The sequence below is a fragment of the Sphaeramia orbicularis genome, chromosome 8 (assembly GCF_902148855.1).
Source record: "Sphaeramia orbicularis chromosome 8, fSphaOr1.1, whole genome shotgun sequence".
Lineage (NCBI taxonomy): Eukaryota > Metazoa > Chordata > Actinopteri > Kurtiformes > Apogonidae > Sphaeramia > Sphaeramia orbicularis.
Window position 1 is genome coordinate 2,613,248 of NC_043964.1, and position 17,612 is coordinate 2,630,859.

The 17,612-nt window shown below is 33.4% G+C and overlaps 1 protein-coding gene across 1 annotated transcript; it reads right to left on the reverse strand.

Moving 5' to 3' along the window:
- Positions 1 to 55: 55 nt before the first annotated feature.
- Positions 56 to 11,911, reverse strand: hsd17b14 (hydroxysteroid (17-beta) dehydrogenase 14). Its single transcript, XM_030141122.1, has 9 exons — positions 11,632 to 11,911; positions 11,501 to 11,539; positions 10,185 to 10,282; positions 9,552 to 9,618; positions 8,143 to 8,234; positions 7,903 to 8,007; positions 7,743 to 7,810; positions 5,441 to 5,537; positions 56 to 547 (listed from the first exon to the last, which is right to left on the reverse strand). Exons 1-9 carry the CDS (start codon positions 11,711 to 11,713, stop codon positions 401 to 403), a joined length of 795 nt encoding a protein of 264 aa, XP_029996982.1. The 5' UTR covers positions 11,714 to 11,911; the 3' UTR covers positions 56 to 400.
- Between the last annotated feature and the right edge of the window lie 5,701 nt (positions 11,912 to 17,612).

Genomic DNA, 17,612 nt, shown 5'->3' on the forward strand with positions numbered 1-17,612 from the left:
AAATTATAGGATAATATTTGTAAAAAAAAAATATTTACGACACAAAACACATAAATATCACCACAGCGTGCATTTAATTATACAAATATCCTGTTTTAATGACTACATTTATTATTCAGCAACGTCTCATTCAAGGACGTTCTACGTAGGCGTGACAGAAACGTAACGTGTGATTGGTCAACAGCATTTGGCACAAAACGGGAGGTTACTACAGGTCACGGAAGTTGATGCTGATTGGACGATCAGTGGGGAGGGGCACAGGTCGTGTTACAGATCTACCTTAAATACCAATGGGTAATTAATGGTGCATAAATCATAAAAGTAAGAACACATATTTAGTATATATTTGTATCACGCTTATTAATGTGTTAAACTGTCTCATTCCAACACAGGGAGACACTTAGGATGAGATCTGACTCTTGACTCCATAGTTGAGTTCGGCTCCTCCGCTCAGCAGCAGATCTATCCCAGTGCAGAAGGTTGCATCTGCAGCCAAATATAAAGCAGCCAGTCCGCACTCCGCCTCAGTCCCCATACGACCCGTCAGCTGTATAAGAGAGGGAAAATATGTCACTACCCATTTCTGCTGAGTTTCCACATGCATGAATTTGTGGTTGTACTGTGTTTACTGCCACGTATTTGTGTGCGTCCTGCCCCTGCAGCTGTCTGTACAGTTGCTGCTGCACTATTATTACATCATAAAAGCTCAGAGTGAATAAGCATTTCAGAATCAGTTCCAGAGACGCTCTTTTCCTCACTTCCAGGAGATGACAGATTCCACGAAGTTTTCAGTTCCTGGTAAATGACTCCAGATGCATATGTTTTAGGCCCATTTAGGAACATCAGAAAACATATGTGTGACCTGCACTGACCTGTTAATGCTCTGACAACATTTTACAGAAGCTGCTGAAGATACAATCAAGGTTCTAATACTTTTAGATTTTTCATTATAGTTTACTTTTATTTAGTTTTGATTTTTTTTTTTTTTTTTTTAACTAATTCAGTTATTTTTAATTCGTTTTTCGAGCAGGTTTGCTACTTTTCATTAGTTTTTGTTTTGTCTAAATGCTTAGTTTTAGTTTAGTTTTAGTTCAGTGCTCTCTTTTCTCCTCTTCTCTGTCGTCATATTCAAATAAATCCCAGACAGGACTCTGCTGCTTTCTCCCAACTTTAATCTCCATGTTTCCAGGTAGAGTGGGGACCAGAAGACGACTGGAAACCACAAGTGAACACAAGTGACGGACCCTTAAATATCATATGGTGCTGCTAGATAAACTTGCTTGAGGGAAATAAATCGATTTTGTATCAATCCGACATTGACAAAGACGAAAATGAAGGGAATTTTATCCATAATTTTTATCCGTTTTAGTTAGTTTTGTAAACACACAATACAGTTTCAGTTGGTTATCTTTTTTTTTTTTTCTTTCAATTATAGTTTTTATTTATTTCAGTTAATGAAAATGTTTTTTCAATTCTAGTTTTCGTTATTTTGTTACTTTTCCTTAACGAAAATAACCTTGGATACAGTGTATGGAATTATTGCACAAATTACTTCAGGAATGGAAAAGAATTGACCACATTCACTAAAATATTGCATTGAACTACAGTTTTTCTCTTGCTTTACATCTGAGAGGAAAATACTGCACTTTTTTTGCATTCATTAGGAGTAAATTTAGTTACAAGTTACTTTGCAGATTCACTTGTCAGTTTCTCTTGGAGATGTCTAAGCAGGTGAAGAAATCTTTCCATTCTCTGTTCAGTTCGGTTTTCTGACTGCGACGGTGTCGTGGTTGAAGCGTAGTAACGCATGCAGTCACATGATCAGATCAATCAAGATACGCCCTCTCAGGTATTATATTCTGCATTTTATCTGGACTTGACTTTTATTAGGAAAAGTGTGTGGTGTTTTAATTATAATGAAATATATATTATATGATATTACTTATTATTAGGGCTGTGTATTGGCAAGACTCTGGCGATATGATATAAACCACAATACTAGGATCACGATATGATATATCACGCTATAACATGATACTGTTAAAAAGGCAATTTTTTGTTCATTTCTGTCTTTAAAATGATTATTTCCTTGAAGAATTGAATTACAGCAGAAATCTGCACAAATACTAAACACATTTTTATTTGATCACAACAGGATCTAATGTTCTATCACAAAATGTTCCTGTGTTCAAACTGAAATTCTGTTTTACAGACATTCCAGTTTCAGATCCTGTTCAAATGTTCAGATTCTATTAGTTCACAACTAACATCAGAACAGAATTTGAGTTCAATCCCGACAAAGGAACTACCATCTGCCTCTCAGACAGTCAAAAGTGCTTTTAGGATGATTCAAGTAACCATTATTTAATAAAACAGTGTTAAATAATAATAAGTAAGATATGAACAATAAAGAAAAACAAAAAACAAAAATGAACCTCCACAATATCTGCATTTGAATAAATACCTAAAAATATCGATACAGTACTTTTTAATATCGATACAGTATCGTGAAATGAAATATCATGATATATTGCAGAACCGATATTTTCTTACACTCCTATTTATTATATAATATTTTTTAGTAATTTTATTTTTTATCAGTTACTAGAAATTCCAGGTGACCCCACATGGTGTCATGACTCTAAAGCTGAAAAACTCTGATGTAAACTTATGAGCCCAGCTGTACTTCTTCTATTTATTCCTCTTTTTTAGGCTGAATTTCAAGCTGAAACTTTTCCACGTACAGGTTTTGCTCTTTATTGCATCACACTGTTTACTTCCAAGAGTCTCTGAACAGAAAGCAGTCATTTCCATGACAAAAGCTAAAGTGTTGCAGAAACCCAACAGATAAATTACTAAGTGAGTCGGTTTGGGTCATTAACGCCACAATGCCGTGGAAAACTTCAGGCTCACTCACACTGCTTTGAAAACTGACCTTTACAGGGATTTCACTGGTTTACTGGGATTTTCCTGGTTTTCTGAACTAGTTGCTGCAGTTTCCTCAGTGGAAACCCAAAATTTCTCTGCAGATGAGAAAGTGAGCAACAGGAAGCAGCTTCGTTTCATGAATGACATGGATTTTATTCCTGATGCTATTGTGGTGCAGTCATGCATTTTCTTATTTCACTGCTGCAGTGTTTAATGCAGCTGAAAAATCACATTCTTTTCATTCCAGTGTCTGGGAATAGTGAACTAGTGACCTACTGTAATTGAACTAGTTGGTCAATTATATTTTGTTGTGGGTTGCTTTTAATATAACCATGTTTATTGTTCTATGATGCTTTAAGACTTTTTGACATTTTTGTGTAATCAAATACTCAAGCACAAATAAGTTTGACCCAGAAAAGGAAATTTAACCAATTTATGAACCACCTGTATATATCAAGTACTAATTATTTCCATTTGAGCAGCTGTCTAATTGATGGACAAAAGCACAAATAATGATCCTCATATTTTGCAAGAAAAAAACCCATTTTATTCATTTACATTGATTTATGTGTGACCTGTGAATAAGTTTTCATTTTTTTGCAATAAACTCTAACTAAATTTGATTTTTTTTACCTGGCATGTGACTTTTTACATCACTGGTATCAAACATGTGGCCCGGGGGCCAAAACCAGTTTGCCAAAGGTTCCAATCTGGCCAGCGAGATGAATTGGCAAAGTGTAAGTTAGGGCATCGAACTCAAAAATAATATCGTAATGACCTATAAATAATGACAACACCATTTTTTTTCTCTTTGTTTTAGTGCAAAAAAACATTAAATTATGAAAATATTTACATTAACAAACTGTCCTTTAACAGTAAAATGTGAATAACCTGAACACATATGAACAACCTGAAATGTCTAAAGAAAATTAAGTGTAATTTTAACAATATTCTGCTTGTTACTAAATGTTTTGTGTCTTTGTAGATCTGATCTGTAATGCACATGTAGCCTATAAATGATAAGTCGAGGCATAATATTGATAAAATTGTACTTGTATTTCTTAACAAATTTAAATTTTTTCAGCTTATTCACATCCTTTTTGTTTGGATAGTTTGTAAATATAGATATTGGTATAATTGAATGTTATTTTTTGCACCAAAACAATTTGCAGTTGTCATTATTTATTGGCTGTCATGTTATTATTTTACTGGTCCGGCCCACTGCAGATTAAATTGGTCTGAATGTGGAAGAAAATGAGTTTGACACCCCTGTTTTGCATCATATCTTGTTGTACTTTCATATTACATTACATGTATATTGTCAGTTTGATGATGACTTCAGTTGACTACATTTTACTCTAGATTCAACTTCTCTTGCAAGCAACATGTTCTTTCATAGTAACTTCTCACTTCTCATTTACACTGTTTTTTAACCCTTTCATGCATAGTGGTCACTATAGTGGACAGATATTCTCCAGATGTTCTCTTGTACATTCATGGGTTTAGTTGTTTTAGTTCCATGTCCTCCTGAGACCCAGCAATGATTTTTATCCTCTGTAGGAGACTAAAGTTTGACAGTTTTAATTAAAAAAAAAATGCTGTTCATTGCAAAGGACATTCCATTAAAAAATAAATAAATGAAAAGAATTTTTAAAATGTATCTGAAAAAACTTGCATTTTGCAGTTTCCAATCAAGATGACTGTTTAATGTAGAAAAAGCTAAAGATTTTCCCTTTACTGGATCTCAGGAGGATATCAACCAACACAGTGGACGCTCATGCATCATCTACACTGACATTTAGACCATGACTGTAACTTTGCTGTCCTTGATAAACCTGGTCTGCACTAACATGTTTGAGTCTAAATCAACAGCTAATTTTCTCAAACAATTTTTTTTTTTTTTAATGTATTATCTCCATGAAATGAGTAAAAACTAGTATTACAGTATGATAAAATGTGAGAAAACATCAGATTAACTGCATTAATGTTTTTATTTCATAGTTTTCACACAGTCTATCACTTTATGATGATGGGTTTTAAATATATGTTTCTTTGCTTCAAAAATTTAACGCATGGTGTCCAGCTGAGTGGACATTTTTCTAACTTCATGAAAAAAAAAAAAAAAAAGTATATATATATATATATATATATATATATATATATATATATTTATATATATATATATATATAAATCAATCACATTGTTTTTTTCATGCCTAAAGAGGAATAAAAACACTCTGGAAAAAAATCTTGATTAAGGTTGTCATAATTCATGCATGAAAGGGTTAATATATTTTATAGATATAAACTAGTTAGATTACACACAGCTCTTAAATTACACTACAGACAAAGGCATCTCCTGCCAAACATTCAATAAAACATTTACTGTCCCATGTTGGAATATGTTAAAGTACACATTCTGTGTCACTGGGCCTTCCCAAACCTCCTCCATCCTCCACCCTTCCCTCATTTTTCTGTTCCTGTGAATGAACGTTCCGCTGTGACAACTTGCCTGATAATTTTCTCCCATTTTTATGGCTGCAGCAGCATCTGGGGTCTGAGCTGCTAATTCCTCCCACAGAGGTGTCAGCACATTACCTGGAGAAATGCTGCAACAAACAGCAGACATCATTATTACACACTTTTCATTTTATAAACAGTTAAGTGCTCATTTTATATGGAGTTAAGTTCTGCTTTGTACATTAAACATCAGGGTTCTGTATCTTTTAATGTCTCAGAACCTAGGACTTGGACTAATGACTACACTAGTACATCTTTAAACACCTGTGAACTCTTTAAAAGTTTCTCGTTTTTGCGTTTTCTTGATTATTATTATTATCATTAATATCCCGCTCTATTCAAAACTTTACTGAGCTTTAATACTTGAGTGAGCGTTCACGTGAGCTGATGTCTGTGCAAAGTTTAACACGGTTTTTCATGAAAATTCTGGATTTTATTATACTTAAACTACAGGACCATTATAGAAACCTGAGGTCATCAGTGCTCAAACACTGAAGACAGACTTTAACAGAATTCAATTCAATCACAATATTTGTCCCCTGGGTCAATTTAAGGCACATAGAGCAGTACAGAAAGCAAGAAACCACAAAAATCTGTACATTAAGACAATTTGGTTGACATGAAACGGGCCAAGATCAGTGCAAATGTAACTGTAGGTGTTGTAATGGTTATGGAACTGACCTGTTAGTGCAAAACAACTGCAAGTGGTGAAGGTGGAATAAATAATATATCAAATAAATAAATATACAGGGTGTCCCATAAGTCTCCATACATAGGAGACATAATACATTCCATACATATGGTTCTAACATGTATTTCTTTATATTTCTTCTTTATAGTTCTTCAGCAGTGGAGGACACGCATTGAAATGTGTTCCCGACAAAATGGCAGTCATATAGAGCATATTATATAAACAAAAATGGTTTATGTCAAGAAACGTTTATTTTTCCTATGTATGGAGACTTATGGGACACCCTGTATATACATAAATAATAAAAATTGGAATAGAAAAATAACTGTGCATATCATCCTCAGACCCAGCAATGTATTTCTGTCCTCTGTAGGGGACAAAAGTTTGACAGTTTTGCTTAAAAAATGATGTCCATTGCAAAGGACATTCCATTAAAAACAAACAAACAAACAAACAATAATAATAAGACTGTCAATGCAGACGGCCATCTTCCAGGAGTCTGGCTCTGCTCCAGGTTTCTGCGGTTAAAGGTACTTTTTCCTTCCACTGCCTCCACTCACTAGTGTTTGCTCCTAGAGGATTCTGTTGGTTTCTGTAAATTGGCTTCAGTCTGGTTTGGACCGACTCTATATGTAAAGTGTCATGAGAGAACTTTTGTTGTGATCTGGCGCTATATAAATAAAATTTGACTAATTGATTGATTTGATTGGTTTTCCCCTGTAAGTCACTTTGGAAAAAAGCGCCTGCCAAATGCATAACTGTAAATGTAAATGTAAAATTTTAAGGATGTATCTGAAAGAAACTGTTGCATTCTGCAGTTTCCAATCAAGACAATTGCTTAATATAAAAAAGCCCAAACTTTCACTTTCCTGGATCTCAGGAGGATACATGACTACATTAAAACTTGCAAATGGTCGACATGATCAAAGTGAATATTATTGTGCAGTGTGCAAACACCTGTATATAGCAGCAACATTAGAATCATTATCACAGCAGGAGCAAGAGAAATGAACAATATTTAACCCAGAGGAGATGTTTTAATATTTGGAAAAACCAATTAGAATAATGCTATTTAACATAGTATTTCTTTTTATATTTTTAAGATGACTGAAGGGGAGTTTGTTTGTCATTATACCATGAAAACGCCAAAAAAATCTTCATTCATTGTGGAAATAACAGATTTCTGACTTGACAATTCTATAAACTCTTCTGATAATATTAATTAAGTGAAATAATGAATATTTTTCACTTACTACAATATAATATTATATTATAAAAATAAGTTTTCTTCCAAAAGCCATCCACTCTCTAAACCACCAACATACACCATAGTCACCAGCACACTAAAATCCAAGCCAGGGGACTTTTATACAGATGCACTTTTTTTTTTAAATATAGTTGCACTTTTATATAGAATTATTTTAATACTGATGTGTTTGGTGTGTTTGTTGAATGTATTTATGAGTGGGAGGAGTGTAGTTTGAATGTTATTAGTGTTTTTTTATGTGGGGGGCATGTGCAGTTTCGTTGTATTCATTATGCAATGACGATAAAGCTTCTATTCTATTCTAAAGCAGAGAGAAAACACAAGTGGTTTATTTACCAATTCACTCTCACATTGTAGCGACTCTCATCCACAGCCATCGCCTTTGTCATGGAAATGATCGCCCCCTTGTGGGAAAATATGACATTACAGGAACCTGCTTTTCCTCAGCTAATATTTAAGGAATAATGAACACAAAGGGAAAGGAAGACTGACTCACCTTGGTGGCGACATAAGGTGCAGCATCCTTCTGACCGATGGTGCCCACCAGACTGGAGACGTTAATGATGTTCCCCTGGCGCTGTCGAAGGTACGGTAATGCAAACTGCAGACACAGACAGGGGGTTAGGACGATTAATGTACATATGCATGTATATTTGGTTGTTTATGGGTTGTTTTATTTAATACATCTTATTTCTTACTGCTATACACTTCACAAACAGATAAAAAAAAAACGTACTTTTGAAGCCAAGAAGTAGCTGATGAGGTTCAGGTTCAGCAGATCTCTGAACTCTTTTGCTGTGGTGTCATCAGTAGGTTTATGAGGAGGATCTGAAGAGGAAGACGCAAAAGGGGCAAAAAAAAGAAGCCTACTTATGACTTTAGCATATTTTTAATGCTGTTTGGATTTCCTCTGAGTTCTAAGGTTTCCCCAACTATGTAAAAAAAAGTATGCTAGGTTAATTCTCCTGTTAGTGCCCTAGACTGAGACCCCATCATGGATCTGGAGGTGAACCCTGGACGCCCTCAGTGACAGCTCACTGCTCCTAGGATGAGTAAACTGCAAAAGTCAACTTTACATCTGTCTTGTTTTTCCAATGCTGTTTTACACGGTTTGTCAGACAACTTATAATCCCTTCTGTAATGCTTAATACCTCTCTTGGGTAAGTGGAAAATACATTTATGTTGTATCATAATCAACAAAGTGCAATAATGGAAATAAACCACGAAATAACCAAGATCAAAATCAGCAATGTGTAATAACCAGTAATGTGTGATTAATGGAAAACACCAAAGTGCAATAATCATAATCAACAGAATGGGACAACTTGACAGAATGGGAGAGGGGCGGGGGGGTGTGTCTTTTTTTACTGATTTACTATTAAAACATTTTTTCATTGTGTATTTCATTTTTTTTTACTCAAGAAGTATTGTCTTTTACAAGCACATCAGAATTTTGTGTATGCACTGTGTATACAGTGTCAATAAAAGAAATCTTGAATCTTATATGTTGCTCAGCCTTAAAGATCTACACAGTAAATGCTACACAATATTACAGCAGTAAAATGAAAACAAAACAACACATCATATAAAGGAGCCCGGCTGCTGACGAGGACCAGAAAAAGTGAACATATTCCACCAGCGCTCAGGTCTGTGCACTGGCTCCCTGTGAGCTTCAGGATCCATTTTAAAGTGCTTTTACTGGTTTTTAAAACTCTTGATGGTCTTAGCCCTATTTATTTATCTGAGGTCTCAGACCCTCAGGCCCTCAGGTCCTGATCTTTTAACCGTTTCTAGAGTTCACACTAAAACTCATGGTGAGGCCTCATTCAGCTTTTACGGCCCCAAACTATGGAACTGTCTACCTGAGGACCTGAGGTCCACTGTGAGTGTTCATAGTTTTAAAAATAAACTCAAAACCTATCTTTTCAGTTTAGCTTTTAATTACACTCTTACTTTTTAACATTGCATTACTCTGTTGCTTTTATTTTATTTCTATTTGGAACTGCGGGACAATGGGGGATTTGATGTAAAGCACTTTGTGCTTCATGCAACATGCTTGAAAAGTGCTAAACAAATAAAGTTTGATTGACTGATTGATTGATTGATAAACTACTCAGTGCAAGGCCACGGTACAGTGTGACTTACGCCATCCTGCATTGTTAACCAGACAGTCTATGTGTCCATAATGCTCCACTGTCACTGCAACCAACCTCTGAGAAGAAGAACCAGACCAGAGAAACCAGTTAGAGCTCAAACACAAACCATTTCAACAAACTGAGCAAACACAGGAACAGAAAAACTAACAGTTTGTAAGATTCAGATGAGCCGTTGGATAATGTGTACGGAGTCAAACAAGGAAACATCACTATTTGATACAGACAAGTTCATACTGTGGTATGTATGTATTTTATATGTCTAACTACAGTTTGACTGCTTTAATAATATCCAATATGTTTCTGTTTCTTCTTTATGTTATCTTGATTGTCGATGTAGCTGCAGAAACAAAAATCATTTTCAATAAGAATGAGTAAAAAAAGCTATAAAAAGACACAGACTGGTACTTTCTAATGTTATGATGGGGCATGTTTGGATGTTCTGTCTGTTATCTGAATGTGAATATCCTGTTCTCAAACCGGGTCTCGGTCTTGAGGTGAAGTCAGCAAATCAACAAGACCCAACATGTGCCACAGGTCTTATGATCAGGACTAGACTCTGCCCAGTTCACAATCAAAGCATAAATCCATACAGAGTCGAACCAGTGCCAGTACATGACTTCACCTTGATGTCCTCCTCCTCAGACATGTCACATGAGACGAACTTGCAGGAACCTGGACCTGCTTTGTTCAGCTCTGCCTCCAGAGCCTCACCTGCTGCAGCTGTAACACGTGTGAGTTAATGGAGAGAAATAAATGCACATTACAGAACATCCTGCACCAGTGGTTCCAACCTTTTATGGCTCGTGACTCCATTATAACATCACAAATTTCTGATGACCCCTGACATTCAAAATGGAGACTTTTTTTTTTTTTTTTGCTAAAATTTATTTGTTTTTGATAATGTAATAGTTTTCTATACTGTGTTACAAATAAACATTAATTTTAGAGGACATTTAGTCTATATAATGTATATTGTTATATTGTTATGGACAGAGGCAGTAAATCCAGGTGTAGATTACTGCACAAAGGGAGAATTGGATTCTCCTTGGTCAGGTTATGTACACTGGAAAAAATGCCCCTCTAAAAACAAGTTAAAAAAAAAAAAGATTTAATACAAGATATTTTAGCCTGAATAAAGCAAAAATAAAAAAATAAAAATCTGCCAATTGAACAAATGAAAATTATCTTGAAATTTGCATTTGAGAATTTTTTTTTTTTTTTGCTTAATTCAAGACTTTTTTTGTTCAGTTCAACTTTTTTTTTTTTTTTTGCTTAATTCAAGCAAAAAATCTACCAGTGGAACAAGTGAAAATTATCTTGGTAAGATTTCATGAAATCAGATTTTCCAGATCTATTGTCTATAAATCAGTTCTTATATCTCACTGAAAAGTTCCTCTTTAGGTGATTCTGTTTTATTTTAAGTGTGATGAAATATTTGGACTAAAAATGAGAAAAATACACTTGGTAAGATTTAGATTTTTTTCCAGTGTACAGTCAGTCCAGCTTGGATCTCCAAGGCTGTCGATTAATACTGAACAAACAAAAACTGAAACTATGAATTATGAAAGAGCTGCAGCATCTCAAACTGACCACAATGAACATTTGGCACAGAAACAGAACCACAGTGCTGCAGTTTCAGTTTGTCATGTCTGTTATGGATTGGGACTGTCTCTGTCAACTCAATATATATATTTTTATGAGTAAGGTTTTTTTTTTTTTTTTTAATCAATTACTAGAAATTCCAGGCGACCCCACGGTTGAAAAACACTGTCCTACTCTGAAACTTCTTAAGTTTTCGTTTTTGCAAATACATAATGTGTAGATTTTTTTATACTTTAATTCATTAATTCAAAAGTAAATCTGCTCAAACCTTTTTATTATTATTATTATTATTTTTAAATCTCAAATCTGCACACTCATAATACTGACAAAACCTACCTCCTCTTGCACAAAACACCACTTTGGCACCATTCTCCACTAGAACAAAGATGCAAAAAAACATTTAGTGCGTCACTTCCGGGTATAAACACACAAACACATCAGCAGGAAAAGATCAATAATCACCATACCAAATACTCTGACAATCCCTCTGCCAATTCCCTTGGATCCTCCAGTGACAATAACAACTTTGTTTAGGTACCGGAGGGACATTTTGGGTTGTGGTCACAACAATAACAGATGCGGTCCTCAAACGCCGCAAAGGCTGAGCTGCGTCAAAGTGCGGAAGGAGAGCGACGGTTCCATGTGACTGTCACACTGGTTTCCACGTCAGGTTTTCACTGCAGACCTGTTTCTCTTCTGGTTTCGCCTCTTGTTCACGCCATCAGTGTTTGTGTGTGAAGTTCAAAGTTCCACAGAATCATGGGGTTTGCTTTGATGCATTCGAGTGCTACCGGAATAGTGGGAAATCATACAATTTTTACTCAAAAGTCCTTACATGCTCCAGATACATGGAAAAATATCACATCACAGAATAACAGTTGTTTTTTCTTCTTCTGCTGCAGCTCTATACGTATAGGATGTTCCAAAAGACAAAGATAGCAATAAAATAATCATCAAATAGTCAGGAGATAAAATAAGTGAGTTCAGCATGTGCAAGTAAAGATGACAAACATATAAACAAATAAATAAATACATTTCCTTTATCTGATTGATTGATTGATTGATTGATGTATTTATTTCAAATATGAATGTCAAACAGAAGAAAATAAATAAACAAAGCACTTAAACTTAAGACATATAATACATATTCGAAAAGGAGTGAGAAGTACAACTTATATTCTTATATAAGTACTTACATATATATATATATATATATATATATATATATATATATATATATATATATATATATATATATATAGATACATACAACAATATATCTTAAACCGCACCTGTCCAAATCTGTATATATTCAAATCCGTATTTATTTATGTATTTTTTATATTTATAACCATTGCACTACATTCATAACAAACCATATTTGCACTCTCCTTTTAAACACACACACAAAAAAATTTAAAACAATTAAAAAAAAAAAAAATAAATAAATAAATACATAAATAAAAATAAAAATAAAATAAACACTTTTTTACTCAAATTAATGACTGTTTTTGTTTTATGTGTATGTTTATGTGTATATTTTTGCTGCTGACAACACTGTGAATTTCCCCATTGTGGGATCAATAAAGGAATATCTTATCTTATCTTATCTTATCTTATCTTATCTTATCTTATCTTATCTTATCTTATCTTATCTTATCTTATCTTATAAACTCCACCCCTTCTCCTTATATAATTAATAACAATAACAACCTTCCTCTTCAAAGCAGATCTATACACTATGCCATAATATGACTGATACTTACTAGTAAATAATTAGGTTTCTGGCTTTATATTATTATGAACAAATATAATATGATTTACATGAACACATAATACAATAACACATATATGTAAATACATATTCATACACAGATCTATACACACACATACACACCTATACATACATTTACACACACTTACCACATACTTGTACAACACCCAGTGATCCCCCTCCCCTCCCTCATCCCTGTACCTCTGAAAAATTGTGTCTTTGTTCGTCTTTTTAAATTCTTTCCTGCTTGGTTGTTGCTTTAACTCTATATTAAATCTGTTCCACAGTCTCACCCCACTGACAGAAACACACAAACCCTTCCTAGTCGTGCGTATTAAGGGAATTTTAAAGTTAATTTTCCCCCTTAAATCATAACCCCCCCTCATGAATACTGAATAATTTCTGTATATTTTTTGATAAAAGATTAATTTTCGCTTTGTACATTATTTGAGCTGTTTGATCGTCCACAATGTCTGTGAACTGGAGTAATTTGGACTGTAAGAATAATGAGTTTGTGTGTTCCTGGTAGCCAGCGTTATGAATGATCCGTATTGCTCTTTTCTGAATAATAGCTCGTGGCTGTAGTCAGGTCTTGTAGTTGTTACCCCAGAGCTCAGCACAGTCCTGTAAATACAGTGAGACTAGGGAACAGTATAGTATCTCATCCAATGAGGTACATTTACATGTGAGATAACAGTAAAAATGAACATTTTTCTTTAGCAAAGAAATAAAAAAACTCTCAAATAAAAATACTGGCATTCTGTGTATTTTCCTACAGAAAAAAAATAATGTAGTTTTCGTCAATATTACAAAGAAAACAGCTTTTTAGTCACATATTGATACTAATTGTAAACTGTCACAACTTTCATTTGTCGTGACATGTTAAAACAACATTATTGTAGGTTGACTTGTGTCATTCCTGACACAAAGGATTTCAGTGTAATGGTTTGTTGTAATCCATCATCTTCATATGCTCAGTTGTCAGTGGCGTTCAGGTCTAGTTTTTCATTCATTTTCATTTGTTTGTTTATTTCGAGCATTTACAGAATACATGCAAATTAAAAAAAAAAAAAAAAATCATTCATCTATACTCGAAAAGGGGTGGGAAGAAGAAAAATTTATTTAATCCCACCCCCATTCTCATCATCACATAACTGAACATAAGAACATTTTAAATCCTCACTCCTGTCCTTTGACTTCAAACCAGAACAATGAACAAAATAGAACAAAATAGACCTGAACCAAATTAGAATAAACTCATTCGACAGTATTTACATTGCATAAGCAAAATGTGTGTAAAAAAAAAATAGAAACCAAGTCCATTCCTGGTGGTGTTACCATGGTAACAGTTAACCGTCAACTTACATGATAACACTGGCCAACAACAAATTTATTGTTTAAGTTTTTTGAGCTGATTTAGGATAATTCTGGTGTGCTGAATCCAAAAATCACATTAATTTTGCTCAGTCAGGTCAACTTTCTGAACTATGCTACATATTGGCTTTTTAACATTTTTGCTTACATTTATGGGCATTTTCACATCATATGATACAAAATTCTTTCATATTTCTTGCAATAAACAAGTTCTGAAGATTTTACTCTTGCCAATTTATGATTAATGTTTTTTTTTAATATTACAGGTGAATGAAATGGCTTCGACTAGAAGATCTTGCAAAAATAAGCCTGACGTATTCTGCTCCATCTGCGCTGAATACACCATTGTACCTAACAGGAATCCTGTTAGAAAAGGATTTTTTTTCTCTTAAAACCTATTTTGGGTGAGAACTATATAAAAAACTAGAAGCACTCAGAGAGCGCAGACCTCCGCCAAGGCTGATCAGTGCCCCCCCCCCCCCCGTGGGCCCCCCCACCCCCGATCACCACCAAAATTTAATCATTTCTTCCTTATCCCATTTCCAACAAACCCTGAAAATTTCATCCAAATCTGTCCATAACTTTTTGAGTTATGTTGCACACTAACGGACAGACAAACAAACAAACAAACAAACAAACAAACAAACCCTGGCAAAAACATAACCTCCTTGGCGGAGGTAATGATAAAGTCAGCTGATAAAGTCACAAAAATGTAATCAATTTTGTGAGAAGATCAAATTTTTCCAAATCAAATTAGCAAAAAAACCTGACCTGACTGAAAAAAACAGATGTCATTTTTGGATTTAGCGGTGCAAAATGGTCCTAATTCAGTTGAAAAAACCTAGACAACTTGCAAAAAACATTTTTTTGTAACCCAGTGTAATAATTACAGACCAACAATGGCAAGAAAAACCCCCCAAAAAACTCCAATAGCACTAATGGTAGAGAACAGCACATCCCAGCGATGGTCAGAACAACAGCAGAAGGTAAAGGACAAACAGACCAACTAGACGAGGAACAACAAACACTCATGAACATTTAAGACAGAGCATTTATGGAACATCAGTTTTCAGACCCTCCATCTGTATACTGGGACCAGACCATATTTTTGTAGAACAGTTTAAACGGGTGCATATTTCGGCTTTTGTTTGTGTTGGACGTCCAGACTGTTCCACAGTTTCTCTCCACACACAGACACACAAAAGCCAAAAGTCTCTGAAATTTAAGTGAAAAAAATGAAGTTTACGTGGAGCTCATGAAGGCAACACATGCAAATGTTTGTGTTGTTAAAGCCTGTCCTGGTACTTGTAGTTTAATTGCACACACACACACATACACACACACACACACACACACACACGCCCAAGTGTAGACTTCATGGTGTGTCTAAAATAACCACAAATATGTAGATTTATATTTAACATAAACGAAGCCTGTCCTGACTTGGCCTTTTTTATATTTGTGTCTAATAATGCACAAGTCATATATCTCTTTTTAAAATAGATGATGACAACAAAGTTATTAAAGTAGTTAGGGCAGTGGTTTCCAACCTTTTTTGGTTCCTGACCCCATTTTAACATCACAAATTTCTGGCGACCCCAGACATTCAAGACAGATACTTTTTTTTTTGGCTAAAATTAATTTGTTTTTGATCATGTAATAGTTTGCTATACTATGTTACAAATAAAGGTGAATTTTAGAGGACATTTAGTCTATATAATGTATATTATTATGGTCGGAGGCAGTAAATCCAGGTGCAGATTACTGCACAAAGGGAGAATTTTATTTTCCAAGTAATCACATGATCTTTTGTCATAGTTTAGTTACATGGGATTCAGCAAATACCTTATACCAGGGAGGTCAAACTCATTTTGGATTAGGGGCCACATTCAGCCCAATTTGATCTCAAGTGGGCCGGACTAGTAAAGTAATAACATAATTCCCTATAAATAATGACAACTCCTTTTTTTTTTTTTTTAATTTAATTTTAACTTTAATTTTTTTTATTTTTCTATTTTTTTTAAATTTAATTTAATTTATTATTATTAATTTATTATTATGTATTAAAAAAGAAGAAAAAAAGAAGAAAAATAAATAAATAAATAAATAAATAAATAAATAATGACAACTCCTTTTTTTATTTTTTATTTTTTTTTATTTTTTTTTAAATTTAATTTATTTTTTATTATTATCTTATTATTATGTATTAAAAAAGAGGGAAAAAAAGAAAAAAGAAAAAAGAAAAAATAAATAATGACAACTTTTCTTATTTTTTATTTTTTTATTTTTATTTTTATTATTTTTTTTATTTAATTTTTTAAAAATTCTTATTTTATTGTTATGTATTAAAAAGAGGAAAAAAAGAAGAGAAAAAGAAAAAATAGAAGAATAAATAAATAAATAAATAATGACAACTCCAAATTTTTGTCATTGTTTTAGTGTAAAAAATAAAAATATTTACATTCACAAAATTTCCAAACAAAAAAAGATGTGAATAACCTGAAAAAACTGAAATTTCTCAAGAAAAATAAGTGCAATTTGAACAATATTATGCCTCACATCATCATTTATACATGTGCATTATGGATCGGATTTACAAAAAGCACAAAACATTTAGTAAGAGGCAGAATATTGTTAAAATTGCACTTAATTTTCTTTATTTGCTCAGGTTATTCACATTTTATTGTTAAAGGATAGTTTGTATATGTAAGTATTTTCACAATTTAATGTTATTTTTTGCACTAAAACAAAGAGAAACATTTGGAGTTGTCATTATTTATAGGCGTAATGTAATATTTTTTTCACATTAAACCAAGAAGACCATTTGTAAGTTAGGTGTCATTATGTATAGGTTATTATACTGTTATTTAGAGCACAGGTGTCAAACATGCATCCCAGGGGCCAAATGTGGCCCACCAAAGGCTCCAGTTCGGACCCTGGGATGTTTTTGCCAAGTGCAAAAATTCCACAGTCTTGAATTGAATTAAGCAAAAGAAATTAGCTTGAATGAAGGAAAAAATCTTGAATTAAGGCAAAAAAAAACAACCTTCAATTAAGTAAAAAAAAAAAACTTCAATTAAGCCAAAAAAAAATCTCAACTTTAGCAAAAAATCTTGAATTAAGGAAAAAAAAAAGAAATATTCAATTGAGTTTAAAAAAAATCTTGAATTAAGCCCAAAAAAAAAATCTTCAATTAAGTAAAAAAAAAATCTTCAATTAAGCCAAAAAAAAATCTAGAATTAACAGTTTACATTTTTTTTGTTTTAGTGCAAAAAATAACATTAAATTATGAAAATATTT